This window comes from Carcharhinus amblyrhynchos, chromosome 17, assembly GCF_965287045.1.
Source record: "Carcharhinus amblyrhynchos chromosome 17, sCarAmb.v2.hapA, whole genome shotgun sequence".
In the NCBI taxonomy this organism is placed as follows: Eukaryota; Metazoa; Chordata; class Chondrichthyes; order Carcharhiniformes; family Carcharhinidae; genus Carcharhinus; species Carcharhinus amblyrhynchos.
This window is the reverse complement of record NC_137340.1, coordinates 49,359,945-49,381,415: the sequence shown is the minus strand read 5'-3', so window position 1 is coordinate 49,381,415 and position 21,471 is coordinate 49,359,945. Positions and strand designations below refer to the sequence as shown.

The window sequence follows — 21,471 nt, the reverse complement described above, 5'->3', positions numbered from 1 at the left end:
CCATGTAACTGTCTAAATGCTTTTTTAAAAGACAAAATTGTACCCGCCTCTACTACTATTTCTGGCAGCTTATTCCAGACACCCACCACCTCTGTGCGAAAAGATTGCCCCTCTGGACACTTTTGTATCTCTCCCCTCTCACCTTAAACCTATGCCCTCTGATTTTAGACTCCACTACCTTTAGGAAAAGATATTGACAATCTAGCTGATCTGTGCCCCTCATTATTTTATGGACCTCTATAAGATCACCCTTCAGCTTTCTACGCTCAAGAGAAAAAAGTCCCAGTCTATTCAGCCTCTTCTTATAACTCAAACCATCAAGTCCCAACAGCACCCTATTAAATCTTTTCTGCACTCTTTCTAGTTTAATAATATTCTTTTTATAATAGGGTGACCAGAACTGTACACAGTATTCCAAGTGTGGCCTTACCAATGTCTTGCACAACAAGACGTCCCAACTCCTGTATTCAATGTCCTGACCAATGAAACAAAGCATGCTGAATGCGTTCTTCACCACTCTGTCCACCTGTGACTCCACTTTCAAGGAATCACAAACATGCACCCCTAGGTCTCTATGTTCTGTAACTCTCCCCAATGCCCTACCATTAACTGAGTAAGTCCTGGTTCATTCTACTAAAATGCGTCACCTTGCATTTATTTAAATTAAACTCCTTCTGCCATTCATCAGCCAGCAGACCCAATTGATCAAGATCCCGTTGCAATCGGAGATAATGTTCTTCACTGTCCACAATGCCACCAATCTTGGTGTCATCTGCAAACTTACTATGCCTCCTATATCCTCATCCAAATCATTAATATAAATTACAAATAACAATAGACCCATCACTGATCCCTGAGGCGCACTGCTGGTCATGGGCCTCCAGTTTGAAAAACAACCCTCTACAAGTTACTGTGACAATCCCCTAGTTGCCACACCCTGGTACCTATTCGGGTGCACTGAGGGAGAATTTGGCATGCCAATGCATCTAATCAACACGTCTTTTAGAGTGTGGACGGAAACCGGAGCATCTAGAGGAAATCCACACAGACACAGGGAGAACATGCACGTTGCACACAGACAGTGACCCAAGATGGGTGCTGTGAAGCAGCAGCGTTTAACCACTGTGCCACTCAATAATAAATAAATTTTAAACTTTCCCCCTTCAGCTATTCATCCAACTCTCTTTCAAAGGTGCTAATGGATCAGTCATCTTACACTTTAAAAGTCTAATTTTTTTTTGGGAGATTAAAAGTGAATGGTATTTTTGTCCCAGGTTGGGGTTTGTGTTCCACTGGTTGGGAGCTGGCTGGGATCTAGTGCAGATTACAATGGAGCAAGGAGGCTGGCTCCCCTCCTCCCAATGATTGACACCTCCTTTCACCAATAGGGGTCCACAGTGGAGAGGAGGGACCAACCACAAAGCAGTCTGCGTGGAGAAAGCCCGCCCCCTTGTGACGTACGGGACAGACCATTGGAGAGGAGCGGGGATGGAGATTGTTACTCGCTACAAATGGAAACATTTTTACAATGCGGGGGGAAAAGGTTCGAGTGGGTTGATGGAGAAATCTCCAGGAGATAAAGAGAGACATAAACTGAGAAGGGGGTGAATAAAGAACCAATCACAGGGCGACATTTAGAGTTGGGGAACTGATGGGCGTGGAGCTGCACCAATGGGAAGACAATGGAGTCATCATTGTCCAATCAGGGTGAAGGGTGGGCGGGGTTGGTGGTGAAGCCTGTGATTGGTGGATTGGGGGAAAGGTGGTGCTGACCAGCGGTGTGAGGACAGCATCTGGACAGGGACAAGATGACCACTCACTCGGTGACCATCCCCATGGTCTGCTTCACTATCTTCTGGGGACTCGTGGGCTTTGCTCTGCCGTGGTTTGTCCCGAAGGGTCCCAACCGAGGGTATGTGTCCGCACACTGTGTCTGGCTGGTGGCGGAGGGCTTACAATGGAAGGGAAGGCTCAGAGGAAGAGGGGTGACATCCTGGTCGTCTAGTCCAGATCTCGATGCCTTTTAAATCTAAAGATTAATGTATTTTCCCCCCCCCCCTTTTGCACTGTGGGGAAGAAGGGCAGCTCAAAATGTGGAAGGAGGATGTTGAAATTTATTGTGTTTGAATTTATCAGGTAAAAGCAAATGTGAATGCTGGAATCTGAAACAAAAACAGAAAAATGTTGGAAAATCTCAGCAGGTCTGACAGCATCTGTGGGGAGAGAATAGAGCCAATGTTTCAAGTCCAGATGACCCTTTATCAGAGCTGAGAGCAAAGGGAATCAGCAGCGATTTATACTGGGGGGGGGGGGGGGGGGGCTTGTTTTTATTTTAAATGTTCTTTTTATCCCTACCCCAATGGCTTTTTTTTTTGCCTAACTTGTGTGTGGTTCCCCCTCTGCCACCCTCAGCTTCTTAGAGGTGTTAATTCTACCTCTTTGTGCAAGCCATCTGTCCTAATAGCAGCTTGGGTGGCTCGATAATCACACTTTGTTTTCTCAGGCTTCTGTGAGACATCTTGGGGCTTTTTTTGTTGTTGTGGTAATATTATATAAATGCAAGTTGTTAATAAAGAAAAACTTGCATTTATATAATGCCTCTCAGGACCACAAGATACCCCAAAGTATTTTACAATCAATGAATTTGATTTATTATTGTCATGTATTAATATACAGTGAAAAGTATTGTATCTTAGTGCTGTACAGACAAAGCACACCATTCATAGAGAAAGAAATAAGAGAGTGCAGAATGTAATGTTACAGTCATAGTAGGAGTGTAGAGAAAGATCAATTTAATGCAGGATAGGTCCATTCAAAAGTCTGATGGCAGCAGGGAAGAAGCTGTCCTTTTGTCGGTTGGTACATTAGTTCAGACTTTAGTATTTCTTTCCCGAAGGAAGAAGATAGAAGAGAGTATGTCTGGGGTGTGTGGAGTCTTTAATTATGCTGACTGCTTTGCCAACGCAGCGGGAAGTGTAGACCGAGTCAATGGATGGGAGGCTGGTTTCCATGATGGATTGGGCTACATTCACAGCCTTTTGTAGTTTCTTGCGATCTTGGGCAGAGCAGGAGTCATACCAAGCTGTGATACAACTAGCAAGAATGCTTTCCATGGTGCATCTGTAAAAGTTAGTGAGAGTCGTAGCTGACATGCCTAATTGCCTTAGTCTTCTGAGAAAGTAGAGGCATTGGTGGGTTTTCTTAACTATAATGTCAGCATGGGGGTCCAGGACAGGTTGTTGGTGATCTGGACACCTAAAACCCTGAAGCTCTCGACCATTTCTATTTCATCCCAGTTGATGTAGACAGGAATGTGTTCTCCTTTACGCTTCCTGAAGTCAATGACAATTTTGTTGACATTGAGGGAGAGATTATTGTTGCCGCATCAGTTCACCAGATTCTCTATCTCGTTCCTGTACACTGCCTCGTCATTGTTTGAGATCCGACCCACTACGGTGGTGTCGTCGGCAAAGTGGAAAATTGAGTTGGAGGGGAATTTTTCCACAGTCGTAGGTGTATCAGGAGTATAGTAGGGGGCTGAGAATGCAGCTTTGTGGGGGCACTGGTGTTGAGGATGATTGTGGAGGAGGTGTTGTTGCCTATCCTTACTGACTGTGGTCCGTGGGCTAGGAAGTTCAGGAATTAAGTACTTTTTGAAGTGTGTGTACTGTTGTATGTCGGAAATGCAGGAGCCCATTTACACACAGCAAGCTCCCACGCACAACAGTATAAAAATGACAGATAATCATAGAATTGTTACAGTGCAGAACGAGGTTATTCAGCCTGTTCTGTCCACGCCAGCCCTCTGTAAGAATAACTCAGTTTTAGTCCTGCTCTTTTTACTCCTACTCTGTTCCCTTTCCGTATAACCCAGTCAATTTTTTTTTGAGATGTTGCTTTAAGGATGAATATTTGTCAGGACACTGGGGAGAACTCTTTACTCTTCCTTGAAACATTGCGTCCATCCGAGGGGGCAGTCAGGATCTCTGTTTAGTGACTATTCCAAAAGATAGCACCTCTGGAAAAGCTACACTCCCTTGGTACTGCACTGGAGTGTCAGCCTATGGAGTGGGGCTTCAACCCGCAACCTTCAGACACAGACTATTCACTGAGCCATTTACATGTTTATTAAAATGCTTACATTAATGTTAATGCAATTAATGTTTCATGTAATCTTTGTATTTCTAAGAAAATCTTACATATAAACACTATGCTATTAAAGTTCTTTGGTCTTTCTGATTTTATGTTGCAGTTAACCTTACTGATTGGTGTACCACTAATTGCACGCTAATAGTTTAACAAATTATTGCCTTTGACTTGCATACATGTAACTTTTGTGGACTCTAAACTGTTTGGGAATAGTTACAGATCTTTACTTTTTAAATCAATCAATCAAAAACTGTGGATTTTATGGAAGAGGAACTCATTAAATGACATTTTTCAGTTACAATGGACACATGGTTCAGGTGATGACTCTTTTTTGTATTACATTGACTGAAGGGAGTCTCTAAATCTGAACAGATGGTTGAGTTTTGGTTGTACTTGGCTGTATTTGGGTATTGGAGATATTGAGGTGTTGATTATGAAGTTATTTGCATGTCATTGGACTGATTATAGAAATCTGGATCACAAAGTGTTTATTCAGTTTATGGAGTTAATGTGTGGTTACAGAACCATGGTACATGGGTGCTTCAGTTCTGTCCTTTAGCAGCAACTTGACAGATTTAATACTGGGTAGTCTCTTGGTCAACTCCAGACAGCACTATAATGATAAAACCCTTTCTTACCTTTTCTCCCCTTAGCTTCCCTTTCCCCCCTTTTCTCTATTTTACTTCGCTCTCACCTATTTCATCCCCTCTGCCCCCACAGCTTCACCTGTCACAGTTTACTCTCTGATTTCAGCTTCTCTGCCATTTGGCCATTTATGGCTTCTGTTCTCTCTATGGGCTGCCATTAGCAGCCTTTCTCCTTGTTTTTGTGGCTATGACTCAACTTTCATTCCCTCCCCCTGCAGTATAAATATCTCTCACTTTCTATGCCTTTTAACTTTGACAAAAGGTCATCTGAATGCGAAAGATCAGCTCTTTTCTCTCCTTACAGATGCTGCCAGACCTGCTGAGATTTTCTAGCATTTTCTCTTTTGATTTCGAATTCCAGCACCCACAGTAATTTGCTTTTAATTTAGTACTATAATGACCATTTACAAATTCTCTGCCTTAAATGTGGACCAAAGATATATTTTGTTTAAACTGATACATAAGCAGGCCACATCATACAGTATCAGTGATTACTTGTGCATCTGGGCAGAGTGTTCCTAAGTTTGTCAGTGTATACATGTTGAAGAGAACTGCCTATCTTTTTCAATGAGAAAGAGTTTTTTGCACAACTGTGACTCTGAAGGTTGAATCTCATTAGAAATGGCCACTTCAGGATCATCGCAGCATCAGAATTGATCAGTATCCCAATAGCTCTGCCAGATTACAAGGGTTCTTTTTGGGCAAATCTTATTCTTGTGAAGGTAAGTACTGAGGCCCTTACTGTTAGCTCCCACTACTCTTCACACCTCATGCTCAATTTTTATTGCATTTTTCTATCATTCGCACTTGCTTTGAGGTGTAGTCACTAATATCATACTTGAATTTTTGTACTGGAAGTCCATAATGGGCGGTAGCATGGTAGTTAGCGCTGCTACCTCACAGCACCAGGGACCTAGGTTTGATTCCTGGCTTGGGTCACTGTCCGGAGTTTGCATGTACTCCCCATGTCTGTGTGGGTTTCCTCCAGGTGCTGTCATCCTAACCCACACATCTTTGGACTGTGGGAGGAAACTAGAGCACCCAGAGGAAACCCACGCAGACACGGGGAGGATGTGCAAACTCCACCCAGATAGTGACCCAAGCCAGGAGTTGAACCCAGGTCCCTAGAACTGCGAGGCAGCACTGCTAACCACTGTGCCACCGTGCCATTACAGTTATGAAGTTCTTTTCAGGATCTCTGGTGTCCCAAAGCACTTTTCAGCCAATTGAGTACATTTCAACTCTAGATGCTATTGTGATACTGGAAAACCTATCTAACTGCAGTCGGCATCACAGACCAACCCAAATTCTGTCCTCGCTGTCCTCCCTGTGCTTGAGTCAACATCAAAGATCACTGATTCATGTTCAGGATGAATGACCTTGTTTTTGTTCCCCTAACCCAGGAGCAACAAAGTTAATTGTAGCTTTCCTACTAGCTACCTCAGTAACCTCAGCGCAGAACACAACTCCGTTCCTGTTCTAATTGCTTATAGGATAATGCCCAAACAGTTTGGAAATTGTCAGAGATTAATTTCACTGATTGCTTTTCATCTAGTTGGCCCAAACCCCACATCAAAACTGAGAAGTTATACCTGAGGCTGGGGCTCATTTATCTAGAATAGAAGAATGATTTGATTTATTATTGTCACATGTATTAACATACAGTGAAAAATATTGTATCTTACGCGCTATACAGACAAAACATACTGTTCGTGGAGAAGGAAACGCGAGAGTGCAGAATGTAGTGTTACTGTGCTAGGGTGTAAAGAAAGATCAATTTAATGCAAGGTAGGTGCATTCGAAAGTTTGACAGCAGCAGGGGAGAAGCTGTTCTTGAGTCGGTTGGTACTTGACTTCAGACTTTTGTATCTTTTTCCCGAAGGGAGTAGGTGGAAGAGAGAATGTCCGGAGTGTGTGGGGTCCTTAATTATGCTGGCTGCTTTGCCAAGGCAGTGGGAAGTGCAGACAGGGTCAATGGATGGGAGGCTGGTTTGTGTGATGGACTGGGCTACATTCACAACCTTTTATAATTCCTTGTGGTCTTGGTAGAGCAGGAGCCCATACCAAGCTGTGATACAACCAGAAAGGATGCTTTCTGATAGAGGTCTTTAACGTAGAATCCCTACAGGGCAGAAGGAGGCCATTTGGCCCATCATATCTACACCTACTACAATCCCACCCAGACCCTAACCCCATAACCCATGCATTTACCCTCGCTGGACCCCCTTGACGCTAAGGGGCAATTTATCATGGCCAAGCTACCTAACCCACACATCTTTGGACTTTCAGAATCCTTTGACATTTTTAAGAGAAGGCGTTTCCACTTTTGGTGGGGGAGGAGACCAAAAAGAAGGGTGATATTATTTATAAATAATTCCTAATAAAAATGACAAGAAATTCAAGGGAAATGTGTAAGTTCTCACCGGAGATTAGTTGAAGTGAGAAGCATAGCTGAATGTGAGGGAGAAAGGGAGGGAAGGATGTGTTGATAGGAGGGGAGGAGGCTCATGTGAAGTGTAAACACTTGTAAAGGCCAGTGTGGGTCAAATTGGAATGTTTCTGTGCTGTAGATTGGGAGGGGGGGAATTAGTTACAATGTGGTAACCTCACTGGACTAGTAATCCCAAGTAGCCCAACCAAATTCAAAACTCACCATGGCAGCTGGTGGAACTTAAACTCAATAAACCTGGAATATAAAGCTAGTCTCAGTGAAGGTGACTGTGGCAACTATCGTAGATTGTCATTTAAAAAATTCATCTGGTTCACTAATGTACTTTAGGGAGGGGAATCTGCCTGGTCTGGCCTACATGCAACTCCAGACCACGTCAATGCGGTTGATTCTTAACTGCCCTCTGAAATGGTCTAGCAAGCCACTCAATTCAAAGGCATTAAGAATGGGCAACAAATGCTGGTATTGCCCAATGATGCCCACATTCCCGTACAGTTAAATATGTCCAACTTTTGGAGAGAGTTTTTTTGGATTGCAAGACCTCCCAAACCTGTGACCTCCATCACCTAGAACGATAAGGGCAGAGGTTCCAACACCTTCAAGCCTTGCATCATCCTGACTTGAAAATATATTACCATTCTTTCACAGCTGCTGGGTCAAAAACCTGGAAACTGCTAAGCCCTGTGCGTATCTATCCCATACAGACTACAACCTGATGGCCCACTGCCACCTCAAGGAGAATAGGCAATAAATACCAGTGCCATCAGCTAATCCTGCCACATTTGTAATGCTATTTAATGTAACAAACCATCCCAAGGTGCTTCACAGCAGTGTTAACAAAGCAAAATTAGACACTGGGCCCCATGAGGCTGGTCATACAGGTGTATTTTAAGGGGTACCTTTACAGAGGTAGAGAGATTTCGGGAGGGAATTCCAGCGCTCAGGGCTTTGACATCTGAATGCATGGTCACGAGTGATAGAAGGATTGAAATTGGGGAATGCTCAGGAAGTCAGAATTAGTTGTGTGGAGATCTCAGAGGTTGTGCAGAAGATTACAGAAATAAAGATTTCCGCAGCCCAAGAATGTATTTACTGAAAATAAAATTGTGTTATTTTCTATATATTATGCTTCCGCTTTTTCTTCCACTCCTTGATTTACAATTGAAGGGACAGGAGGTGGTTGAGTCCCCCGGTTTCTTTAATCTATTGTCTGTCATGTTGTTGCGAGCGTTGGTTGCTGCCTCTTATTCATTTTTTAATTCCAACCTTCTGTTTATTTTGCAGTGTAATAATAACCATGATCGTGACCACGGCTGTTTGTTGCTACCTGTTGTAAGTACCAAGCAGTGGATTGTGTCTGTGCATGCTTAGAAAAGCTAGGAAATTGATAGCAGAGTCTCCCTTCTATATATCTGCAAAAAGGATCATGCCAGAGGGCTGGCCAGGCTAATGATGTCCTATCTCCCGTCTAATTATAGGAACAAGTCCAATGAGCAGTTAGCTTAACATCAGTGGAGGGAACAATGGGGGAATTATTACTCAAACCAAAAATATAGTGGAGGATATCGGCATGACATGACATGGAGAGGTCACACAAGCTCAACCTTATTGAGTTCTTTGAAGAATTTAAAGAGAATAGATAAGGGTGGTGTAGTAGATGTAATATACTTGGATTTCCAAAAGGCATTTGATAAAGTACAGCCTAATAAATGTTAACAGTGTAATCCTATCAAAGTGGAATGCTTGTCCTTGTTGTAAATGAGAGCAGCGGTTACCAATTGGGGATAAATAATAACTTTTTTTTTGAAAAGGATGGCACAGTGGTTACTGCGGCTGCCTCACAGTGCCAGGGACCCTGGTTTGATTCCCAGCTTGGGTCACATTGCAGTGTTAATGTGAGCCTTACCTGTGACTAATAAATAAAACTTTCTAACAGTTAGGGCAGTATTCTTAAGTACATATGAGAACTGGTCCTCACCTGTGTGAGGGGAGAAAACACCTTGCATCTTTGATCCCTGGGTTTTGTGAATACACAATATTAAGGAAAAGCTGGCTCCCGATTTCCCCCTTGCATGGCGGTTAGTACTGCTGCCTCATGGTGCAAGGGACCTGAGTTCGATTTTCAGATTGGGTCAGTGTCTGTGCGGAGTCTGCACGTTCTCCCCATGTCTGTGTGGGTTTCATTTGGGTGCTCTGGTTTCCCCTCACAGTCCGAATGACGTGCTGGTTTGGTGCATTGACCATGCTGAAACTTTCACTCGGTGTACCCGTACAGGCTCTGGAGTGTGGCAAATGGAGGATTTTACAGTAACTTCATTGCAGTGTTAACGGAAGCCTACTTATGAAACTAATAACTAGACTTCAAACTTTAAACTTGAAAACCTTAACCTTAATGAATGAACAGAATGTTATAACAGTAGATGTATGACTTAATGTCAGAGGTAAACTAGCTGCAGAACAGGATTTTCTTGCCTCTTGGAGCTGGATTGTGAGCGCTCTCACACTACGCAGCAGTGCAGATTGAACCCTCGCTCCCAGCTGTACTTGAAGTGCAAAATCCATATCGCAACCCAACATAACATCTTCATGTTATTAAAATGGGATTATATCTGCAGTCTGTGTTTTATTTTCTGTGCTCCTGGATTAATCTGTTGGATTAAAGAATTAACATATCGTGCAACTGGATCTGATTTGAATGAATTTAGTTCAATTTAAAGTAAAAATAGAATTTATTTATTAGTATCACAAGTCAGCTTACATTATCACAGCAATGAAGTTACTGTAAAAATCCCCTAGTCGCCACACTCTGGCACCTGTTCGGGTACACTGAGGGAGAATTTGGCACGGCCAATTTGCCTAACCAGCACATCTTTGGACTGTGGGAGGAAACCGGAGCACCCGGAGAAAATCCACGCAGATGCGGGGAGAACGTGCAAACTCCACACATACGATGACCCGAGCTGGGAATCGAACCCAGGTCCCTGGTGCTGTGAGGCAGCAGTGCTAACCACTGTGCCACCCTAATAGATTGGAACACAAGTAAAACCGCCAAGCAGGATTGTACAAAAGTATCAGATCTATGCTTTCTTACCAAAACTAGGTAGCTAAGAGGGTTGACGTTTTTTAATTCTCCCGTGAAGCCACTCTGTTCAATTAAATTTTAATCCCTTTCTTCCCTCCAGCTGGCTCATTGCCATTCTAGCTCAGATGAACCCTCTCTTTGGCCCCCAGCTCAAGAACGAAACTATCTGGTATCTCCGCTACTTCTGGGAATAACACAGAACTGCGTTGGACTCAACCATGGTACGGTGCAAGAAATTCAAGTGGAGGGGGTTTGGGAGTAGGGTAGGGAGTGGATGTCTCTCCAGCTTCGATTTGGTATTTTAAACTGAGTGATTCCCTGAGCTATTCCACCTTTTGACTCCAGTGCCCGGTAGACTAAGGAGTGAAAGGACAACCAGAGTCCCCACGACAGTGGGAATCCGATGGTTAGCACGGCTGCCTCTCAGCGCCAGGGCCTCAGGTTCGATTCCTGTCCTCGGGTCACTGTCTGTGTGGAGTTTGCACATTCTCCCCGTGTCTGCGTGGGTTTCCTCCAGGTGCTCTGGCTTCCTCCCTCAGTCCAAAGATGTGCAGGTTGGGTGGATTTCACAATATACATTAATGATTTGGAGGAAGGAACTGAAGGCACTGTTGCTAAGTTTGCAGATGATACAAAGAGATGAAGAGGGACAGGTAGAATTGAGGAGGCAGGGAGGCTGCAGAAGGACTGAGGCAGGTTAGGAGAGTGGGCAAAGAAGTGGCAGATGGAATACCGTTTGGAAAAGTGTGAGGTTATACACTTTGGAAGAAAGGATGGAGGCATTGACTATTTTCTAAATGGGGGGAAAAAGCTTAGGAGATCAGAAACACAAAGGAACTTGGGAGTCATTGTTCAAGTTCTCTTAAGGTTAACTTGTAGGTTCAGTCGGCAGTTAGGAAGGCAAATGCAGTGTTAGCATTCATGTCAACAGAGCTAGAATACAAGAGCAGGGATGTACTTCTGAGGCTGTATAAGGCGACTAGGGGATTTTCACAGTAACTTCATTGCAGTGTTAATGTAAGCCTACTTGTAACGCTGATCAGTAAACTTTGGAAAAATACAGTACCTCCCACCCCACAACAACTGTGCTTCCACGTCTTTGAAACTCATCTGATTTATCACTTTGTTAAAATAAAGTTAAGTAGTCTCACAACATCAGGTTGAAGTCCAACAGGTTTATTTGGTGGCAGAAGCTTTCAGAGTGCTGCCCCTTTATCAGGTTAGTTGTGGACTTTAACCCAGTGTTGTGAGATTTCTTACTGTGCCCGCCCCAATCCAATGCCGGCATCTCCACCTCACGGTTAAAGTAAAGAATGACCTTCAGTATTCGTCCATGATCAAATGCCAGCACCAGTTTCTAAGTTCTGGCGTTGTTTGATGGTGGAGGACGTCACTGCTAAACCCCATTTTGCCTCCGCAGTAAATTTGTCAGCGTAGTGGGGGACATTTTTTTTTACCAGTCCCTTTCCCTATCTTAGGATCCTTACAGTGCAGAAGGAGGCTATTGGGCCCATCGAGTCTGCACTGACAAGAATCCCACCCGGGACCTATCCCCGCAACCCCATGCATTTATCCCGTGAATCCCCTTCACGTGGCCAATCAATCTAACCTGCACATCTTCTGTGGGACTGTGGGAGGAAACCGGAGCACCCAGAGGAAACCCACGCAGACACGGGGAGAATGTGCAAACTCCACACAGACAAGCCGGGAATTGAACTGCACCCCTTGACGTGGTGAGGCAGCAGTGCTAACCACTGTGCCACCCCTTTTCCCAGCAACTGATTTCAGCATCTTGTGCACTCCAATGATGCAATCTTGGAGATGGGTAAAGTGTTAAATTCTGAATTCTCAAAGCATAATTAACCTTCTGTTGAAACATTTCCTGCACATAAGCAGAAAATAATAAGCTTTCCAGAGTCAGACTATGGATTGCAGTATTTGTTCAAAACAATTTGGAATCCCCTCATCCTGTCGCCCTAGTTGCATTTACACACCCACTCAGCTTTGTAAAGCTGCACTTTGTAAACAAGCTGCAACGCCTTGTGGCCACTGAGTTCAGTTGTGCTTGCCTGAGCATTATCTCCATCAAGAGGAGCTGACTTGTGGATGAAGGGGGGGGGTCAAACGTGACATCCCTTGATCTGTATTGTTCAGTACCACACGTAATTAACCTGCTGGAGTAGAGCAGTGTGGCTGCTTCCCTGACAATCATTCCTTGACCCTGCACCCATTACCATTACTCACTGTTACTCTTATTGAAACAGGCAGCTGGTTGGGTGCACTATTTAATAGTGCGTCCTGTTTGAAATAATCTGATTTCAGCATCTTGTGCACTCCGATGATGCAATCTTGGAGATGGGTAAAGTGTTAGATTCTGAATTCTCAAAGCCTACTTAGCCTTCTGTTGAAACATTTCCTGCACCTACCACAGCCAAGCAGAAAATAATAAGCTTTCCAGAGTCAGATCATGGATTGCAGTATTTGTTCAAAACAATTTGGAACCCCCTCATCCTGTCGCCCCAGTTGCATTTACACACCCACTCAGTTTTGTATATATTTCTCCACACTAAACTGGAAAATGCTGTTCCTGCTGCTCTGGTTTTGCCACTTGATGGCGCTAGAGTACTGTATTGCTCATGGGCAACAACACTGCCACTTAGTGTAAGGGAGGCAGTACTGCAGGGAGAAGGTATTCTGCTCCCAAGGGCTCTTTACAGTATGAGTCTTGCAGACCAGATATCATACATAGGTCTACTTTAATTTCAGCTAACCTGGGGCAAGGTGACTAATTGTGCCCATGCTTAGAGAAGGGGCAAAAGTAAAAAGAAGTGTCCGCTCCTGAATGATCTCCTGCAGCCAAACTAAAAGCAAAGCACTGCGGGTGCAGTGATTTGGAAACCAAAAGAGAGAATGCTGGAAAATCCCAGCAGGTCTGGCAGCATCTGTAAGGAGAGAAAAGAGCTGATGTTTCGAGTCCAGATGACCCTTCGTCAAAGCTTTGAGCAGGGACTTTGTCAAAACTTTGACAAAGGGTTATGTGGACTCGAAACGTCAGCTCCTTTCTCTCCTTACAGATGCTGCCAGACCTGCTGAGATTATCCAGCATTCTCTCTTTTGATCTCCTGTAGTCCCTGCTCAGAGGTTCCCTATGAGAACCCAAGCATGTTTTTCTACATTTTGAATTGACCATTCTGCCCAGAGTCCAAGCTCTGACTAGAAATGAAACAAGAGGTAGCGTGGGAAACGAAAGCTGAGGTAGAAGATCAGCCGCAACCTATTTCTTATGTTTGTGCACTGCTGATGCAGCCCGAACACACTCCTGTTTCCTATCTCTCTCTCCATGTATTAGAGGGGAGGCGATGGCCTCGTGGTATTATCACTAGACTATCAATTCAGAATCTGAGTTAATGTCCTGGGGACCCGGATTCAAATCCTGCCACGGCAGGTGTTGGAATTTGAATTCAATTTTAAAACCCCTGGAATTAAGAATCTACTAATGACCATAAAATCATTGTGGGTTGTCGGAAAACCCCCATCTGGTTCACTAGTGCCCTTTAGGGAAAGAAATCCGCCGTCTTTACCTGGTCTGGCCAACATGTGACTCCAGAGTCATAGCAAAGTGGTTGACTCTCAAAGGCCCTCGGGCAACTAGGGATGGGCAATAAATGCTGGCCAGCCAGCAATGACCATGTCCCACGAATGAATAAAATATCTCTATCATTCTGAAAATTTCCTGATGTTGTGCAGCTATTCCTCTTTCAACGTAAGATTGATTTTTGCTTTTTCCGATGTTGCTGGAGGCATGAAGTCTGTGTGACGAGGAGTCATTACTGGAAGAAGTGTATGAGTCAAGACCTCAACTTGATTGGTCGTGTGGGGAGGGTTGAGGTAGAAGCTACCCTTGGAGTCAGGGTCATTCCTACACTTTACTGTAGAGGGATAAAGAATAGTGAGGGGGAAATGGGGTTGACTGACAGGATGAATAACAAGTCAGCTTTCACTTGTCAGAGCCCAGCCGTTGATAGTACCCCCACACTGATGAATACTGTGCACAGTTCAGGTCTTCACACTATCAAAAAGACACAGAGGAGAGGAGGAATTGCGAAAAAAAAAAGGATCTACAGGGAATAGTACCATATGAGAGATTATAGCTATTGGGGCAGACTGAACAATTTGGGACTTTTTCTTTTGAAATGCAAAGATTTGAACATGCTCTGACGGAGCTCTTTAAAATCATGAATGGGTTGAACAGAGTTGACGTACAGGGGATGTTATCACTTGTGGGGAAATCCAAAATTAGGGCCATTAATACAAGATGGTTATTAACAAATTCAGCAACACCAGATTAAAGTCCAACAGATTTATTTGGTAGCACGAGCTTTCAGAGCACTGCTCCTTCATCAGATGAGCGAAGAGTTGTGTTCACAAACAGGACATAAACAAAGACACAGACTCAATTTACAAGGTAATGGTTGGAATGCGAGTCTTAACAGGTAATCAAGTCTTTACAGGTGCAGACAATGCGAGTGGAGAGAGGGTTAAGCACAGGTTAAAGAGGTTTGGGTTTGTGAACCCAACTCTCATTCAGCAGATGAAGGGGTGGCACTCCAAAAGCTCATGCTACCAAATAAACCTGTTGGACTTTTAACCTGGTATTGTAAAACTTCTTACTGTCCAACGCCAGCAACTCAACAGCATTAATAAATCCAATAGGGAAATTTGGAGAAATTTCTTTATATGGTGATTTGATTCAGAGAATGTGAACAGGAGGAGCTGCTGGAGCTCGTTGTACCATTCAGTGAAATCATGGCTGTGCTGTGACCGTAGTCCATCCACCCACATTTGTCCTTTATCTCAATAAACAAAAGCTCATAAAAATCACAGTTTTAAAATGAACAACTGAATTCAAATTAATTGCGATTTCTGAATCATAGAATCCCTGCAGTGCAGAAAGAGGCCATCAAGCCTGCACCAAATCTCTGACAAAGTCTCCCACCCAGGCCCTATTCCTGTAACCCACCATATTCACCTCACTAACCCCCTCTAACCTGCACACCTTGGGACACTAAGGGGCGGCTTAGTATGGCTAGACCATCTAACCTGTACATCTTTGGAGTGTGGGAGGAAACCAGAGCACCCGAAGGCAACCCACGCAGATACAGGGAGGATGTGCAAACTCCACACAGTTGCACTGTGAGGCAGCAGTGCTAACCACCGAGCTACCCTTTGTGTTTATAAACATTGCCTAGTTTTACTCCGGAAACGTTGGGGTTTTTTTTAGATTATACCTTCTAATCCGAGACATGCCAACCTGCTGATATAATTTCTATCTACACTATCTGTTCCCTTCAATATTTTTAAACTTGTAATCAAGTAGCCCTTTAACCTTCCAAATTTCAGGAAATATACCCTGGGTGGTGGAATTTTACAGCAACTCATGGCCAGGATTGGCCACCTGTTCAACACTCCTTTGACTTCAACAGGACTGTAAAGTTCCACCCCTAGTGTGTGATCTCCCCAAGTAATTTAACACTTGGGGTCCCAGGAATCAAAGTAGTGAATCTGCTCTGTGCTCCCTCCCAAGTATCTCTTTCCTGAGGTGTCCAAAACTGAGCAGAATGCTCCTGATGTGGTCTTCAATTATAGTAGTGGTGGGGTTCGAACCCAGACCTTTGCAGCGATTGAAACCTTTATTCAGCACTTGGACTGCTCAGCCTTTCTACTGTACAAAACAAAAAGTCAAGCAATGTCGGAATTGCAAAGCTAAAGTGAAATAGGTAATTAAGCAAAGCAGCATAGTTGACCAGTGCAGGCGCTCAACCTTCAACGTTGCAATGTCATGCACTAACCATCGGAGCTAAGCAACGTGCCACAGGAAGCGGTTGAAACAAATAGCTTTGATGCTTTGAATACAGGAAAGTGGAGTTGAGAACTAGTATGATCGTGATCTCACCAAACGGAGGAGCAGACTCGATGGGCTGAATGGCCTACTTCTGCTCCTACCTCTTACAGTCATACCTGAGAGCAAAGGGAATAGAAAAAAATGTTCTGGAAGGCTGAGGTGAGGTAGATGGAATGGGAGACAACTCGAGGAGAATATAAGCAAATGTACTAGGCCTGAGGGACCTGTTTATGTGGTGAGTGTTCTATGGAAATGGGGAAAACATTGTGGAAATAAGATTTCTGTATTTTAGGTATTGAGCTTTTTATTCTGTGATACATAAGTGAGATATAATGAAAGAAGAAATGCCTTTAATATATTAAAAGTCTCACATAGAGCATCCTGCAAGTGTCACACCTGTTTTTACTCAATATCTTTAATTCCTGTTCTCTACGAGCCTCCTTCTTGCTTCAATAACATTTCTTTCTGTCACTTCAGCTAATCTTATAGTAGTTATGTTCATAAGAACATAAGAAATAGGAGCAGGAGTAGGCCACCTAGCCCTTCGAGCCTGCCCCGCCATTCAATAAGATCATGGCTGATCTGAAGTGGCTCAGTTCCAATTCCCCGCTTTCTCCCCATAACCCTTAATCCCCTTGCCTACCAAAAACCTATCTACCCGCGTCTTAAATATATTTAGCGAGGTAGCCTCCACCACTTCAACGGGCAGAGAATTCCAGAGATTCACCACCCTTTGAGTGAAGAAGTTCCTCCTCAATGACTCCTCTTCAGTGACTGTTCCACAGTCTCGCCGCTCTTTGGGCAGAGAAATTTACCACAAATTCTTACTGTATTGCTTTTCCCATTTCGTCTTGTTTATCACATTCATTGTCATTGTGCAACAGTGTGCCCTCTGTGCTGAGTGCTGTCTGCACCAGTTCCAAGACTTCCATTCACTCAGCAAAGCTGGACAACTGGCAAGCAATATACTTCAATATTCAAACAGTTTCACCCTTGTATTTTCATAAGCAGGAAGCTGGAGATAGGACGCTGCATGAGGGATGGGGAGAAGAACGTAATTGGTCATTTTGTCCCCTTGTCTCCGTCCGCCTCGGTGTCCCCCAAACCCACCCCCCTCCCCTCCCCAGCCTGCCTCTTTGCTCCCCTGCCTTCCATCTGTCCCCTTTTCTAATTCTGATGAAGGATTTGTACCTAAAAGATGAATTCTTTTGTTTTTCTCCCCAGATGTTGACTGGCCACCTGAACAATCTGAGATCATCCCCTTTGTCCTCATTCCCCACAAACATCTTGCCTGTTAAGACTTTTGCTGTAGGAGATTTTCTTCGAACTCCCCTCTAGAAGTTCTGTTTAAAAAAAAAAACCTCTGGCTTTTGTTTTTGACCCAAGTCTGTCGCATGACGTGAAGTGATGATCGCTGCCTCATCAAACCCAAGGCCCCCGGGACAATCACAAACGTTTCATCAGTCTTGATGTGAGGAGGTTTTATTGTTCCTCGGATACAGCTTTCTGTTCTTTATTTTTCCTTGTTGTGTGAAGTACCTCCCCAGAACCTGCTCCTAATGAGAGGCCTCAGCTTCCTTTTATTTCGGGTAGATTATGGATCTTTCTGGTCATTGTGGACCGTAGCTGTACTGTATTTAAATTGTACTGTGACAAAATCGTGTTACAAGGTCTTGATCTGTAAGGAAATATTTATTTTGAGCGTTATATTTCTGAGTGTATTAAAAGTAAGAATTGATGTCTGATACTGAAATCTTTAAGAAAAGAAACTTGACAGTGCAATAAAATCAAAACGTGTCCAATCCCAAAACTCTCTTCCATCTCTGTACAACTGCACTCAGATCAATATGTGCTTCAGTGACAAGGCCAGCATTTATTTATTGTCCATTTTTAAGTTTCTTTAACTGAGTGGCTTGCCAGGCTATTCCCGAGAACTGCTAATATCAACCACATTGCATTGAGTCTGCAGTCTGGAATGGGTAAGAAAATGGGCGGCACAGTCATTAGCCTCACAGCACGAAGGACCCGGGTTCAATTCGGGTCACTGTGTGTGTGTGTGTGGAGTCTGCATGTTCTCCCCGTATCTGCATGAGTTTCCTCCAGGTGCTCTAGTTTCCCCCCCCCACGTTCCAAAAATGTGCGGGTTAGGTTGATTGGCCATGCTAAATTGACCCTAGCGTCAGGGGGATTAGCAGGGTAAATACATGAGGTTATGAGTATACGGCCTGGGTGGGATTGTGGTCGGTACAGACTCGATGGGCCAAATGGCCTCCCTCTGTACTGTAGGGATTCTATGAAAAGTAATGAATTGGCTGGGGTTTTATGGCAATTTGGCAGTGACAGTGACACCAGCGTTTAAGTTCCAGATTCATCTAAGTTGCCATAATGGGATTTGAACTCATGTGTCAAGATCACTAGTCCAGGTCTCATGACTGCTAATTGAGCAATTTAACCTTTTGCCGTGATCCTTTTTTTTTGGTGGGGGGGAAAACACAGGGACCTCGGAATTGTTCTCCATGCTGTTGCTGCAATCTACCTGCATCATAAAGAATCTAAATTTAGTGTTGGTGTCTGGCTATAATATTTTCCACCCTCTTCTCCCACTCTCAGGCGTCCCATGACGAGCAACTAATGCTGGCCTTGTCAGTGGCACCCACATCCCTTGAAAGAATATTTAATTAACCCACACACTTCTCCTTTAACCTATTTTTTATTTTAAATAAGCATCTTTTTTTTTGCTTCCCAACATATTTTTCTGGGTCATAAATTTTCCGGTCACTTCATAACTGTCCAGGGCTGATGCTGAAATACTTTCTCCTAATGTACGAGCCTTGAATCAAGTTATAGAGAGCTGCTTCACCACATTTCATTAATTCGTGCTGTCGGGTTGGGGTACGTTTCCAAACAGGGCCACTGGACAGAGATGGGGAGGCTGGAATTTCACCTAACCCTTCACCGAAAAAGTTTTAAAGTTTACTTATTAGAACATAGAACATTACAGCAGCAGTACAGGCCCTTCGGCCCTCCATGTTGCACTGACCAGTGGAACCAATCTAATGACCCCCTAACCTAAACTATTCCAATGTTATCCATATGCCTGCCCACTGACCATTTGAACACCCTTAAAGTTGGCGAGTCCACAACTGCTGCAGGCAGGGCATTCCACGCCCTTACTACCCTCTGAGTAAAGAACCTACCTCTGACATCCGTCCTATAATTGCCACCCCTTAATTTAAAGCTATGTCCCCTCGTGTTAGCCATCACCATCCGAGGAAAAAGGCTCTCACTGTCCACCCTATCTAACCCTCTGATCATCTTGTATGCCTCAATTAGGTCACCTCGTAACCTTCTTCTCTCTAACGAAAATAACCTCAAGTCCCTCAGCCTTTCCTTATAAGACCTTCCCACCATACCTGGCAACATCCTGATAAACCTCCTCTACACCCTTTCCAATGCCTCTGCATCTTTCTTATAATGCGGCGACCAGAACTGTACGCAATACTCCAAGTGTGGCCGCACCAGAGTTTTGTACAGTTGTAACATGACCTCGCGGCTCTGAAATTCAATCCCTCTACCAATAGGAGCTAATATTAGTGTCACAGGTAGGCTTACGTTAATACTGCAACAAAGTTACTGTGAAAATCCCTAGTCGCCACATTCTGGCGCCTGCCTGGGTACACGGAGGGAGAATTTAGCACCTCACCAGCACGTCATTCAGACTGTGGGAGAAAACCAGAGCACCTGGAGGAAACCCACACAGACATGGGGAGAATGTGCAAACTCCACCAGCCAGTGATCCAAGCCGGGAATTGAACCAGGGCCCCTGCTAACTACTGTGCCCTATTGAAGCCACTGGTTGCTGCTGCTATGCAACTCAATGTGGAGCTTGGAAGTAAAGCTGGCTTCCTGATTAGGATCAGTCAAGCTGCTTGCTAGTTTTTAATCAGCCCCACAGCGGAGAGGGTACCAGCTCTTTAAATGAAATTGCACCAAGGCACTTGTGGCACATATAGACGGAGACCCAGTTGCAAGGTAATGGGTACAGACAATGTGAGTGGAGAGAGGGACGATCATGGGTTAAAGAGGTATGAATTCTCTCAAGCCAATTCAGTTAGTAAGATTTTGCAAGTGCAGGCAAATCATGGGTGTGACGTGAACCCAAGACTCCAGTTGAGGCCATGCAGAACTTGGCTGTGAGTTCCTGCTCAGCGAATCTGCGTTGTCTTGTGCCTTAAAGGCAACCTTGGAGAACTCTTACCCGAAGACTGGAGGCTGAATGTCCTTGACTGCTGAAGTGTTCGCCGGCAGGGAAGGAACACTCCTGCCTGGTGGTTGTTGCACGGTGTCCATTCATCCGTTGTCGTAGCGTCTGCATGGTCTCGCTCTTGTACCACGCCTTGGGACACCCTTTCCTGCATCATATCAGAGAGATAACGTTAGCCAAGTGGCATGAGTATGTACTGTGTACCTGGTGGATGGTGTTCTCACATGTAATATATCAGTGAGATATAATGAAAGAGGAGCATCTTAAAGAAGGAGAGGGAGAATTCACAGTTGCAAATGGTAGAGTGGTGAAACTGAGAACGTTGGATTTTTGAATAGCAACGGTACTAAGAATGGGGAAAGATAGCGTGGTTGGGGGATAAGAGATCAGCCACATTGAATGGTCGTATAAAGTGGCTGAGTAGAATTGAGGAGCCAAATGGCTTGTGCTCCTTTATTCCGAGGGCATGGGTATGGGCTGGCATGCCTTTGAGAAGATGTTGGTGGCCCATCGTCCTGACACTGAGTGCTTGCTAGACCATTTCAGAAGGAACGGCAGCACATTGGCACTGTTGTTAGCACCACTGCCTCACAGCATGGGTTTCCTCCGGGTACTCCAATTTCCTCCCACACCCCAAAGGTGTGCGTGTTAGGTTGATTGGCCGTGATAAATTGCCCCTTAGTTTCACAGGGGCTAGCAGGGTAAATGTGTGGGGTTACGGGGTCACGACCTGGGTGGGATTGTGGTCGGTGCAGCCTGGATGGGCCGAATGGCCTCCTTCTGCAGTGTAAGGATTCTAAGCTAAGAGCCAACTACGTCTGGCCAGGAGTCACAATAAAAACACACCAGCTAAGGACGACAGATTTCCTTCCTCAAAGGACATCTGTGAACTTTCGCAATCCAGTAGTTTCATTGTCATCATTACTGAAGCTAGCTTTTCAATTAATGGAATTTAAATTCCCCAGCTGACAAGGTGGG

General features: G+C 44.4%; 1 protein-coding gene across 1 annotated transcript; it reads left to right on the top strand.

The window, feature by feature from the left end:
* Positions 1-1,755: 1,755 nt before the first annotated feature.
* LOC145354242 (V-type proton ATPase subunit e 2-like) lies at positions 1,756-18,032 on the top strand. The gene is made up of 4 exons (XM_080205322.1): positions 1,756-1,912; positions 8,530-8,577; positions 10,428-10,548; positions 17,454-18,032. The coding sequence occupies exons 1-3, from the start codon at positions 1,809-1,811 to the stop codon at positions 10,519-10,521; spliced, it is 246 nt and encodes an 81-aa protein (XP_080061448.1). The 5' UTR covers positions 1,756-1,808; the 3' UTR covers positions 10,522-10,548; positions 17,454-18,032.
* The last annotated feature ends 3,439 nt before the right edge of the window (positions 18,033-21,471 follow it).

Excerpts from the sequence above, each read along its gene's own strand:
- LOC145354242 (XM_080205322.1), top strand. The coding sequence starts at position 1,809 with ATGACCACTCACTCGGTGACCATCCCCATGGTCTGCTTCACTATCTTC. Across the intron at positions 1,913-8,529 it reads CCGAAGGGTCCCAACCGAGG|TGTAATAATAACCATGATCG; the intron begins GTATGTGTCCGC and ends TTTATTTTGCAG. Across the intron at positions 8,578-10,427 it reads GCTGTTTGTTGCTACCTGTT|CTGGCTCATTGCCATTCTAG; the intron begins GTAAGTACCAAG and ends TCTTCCCTCCAG.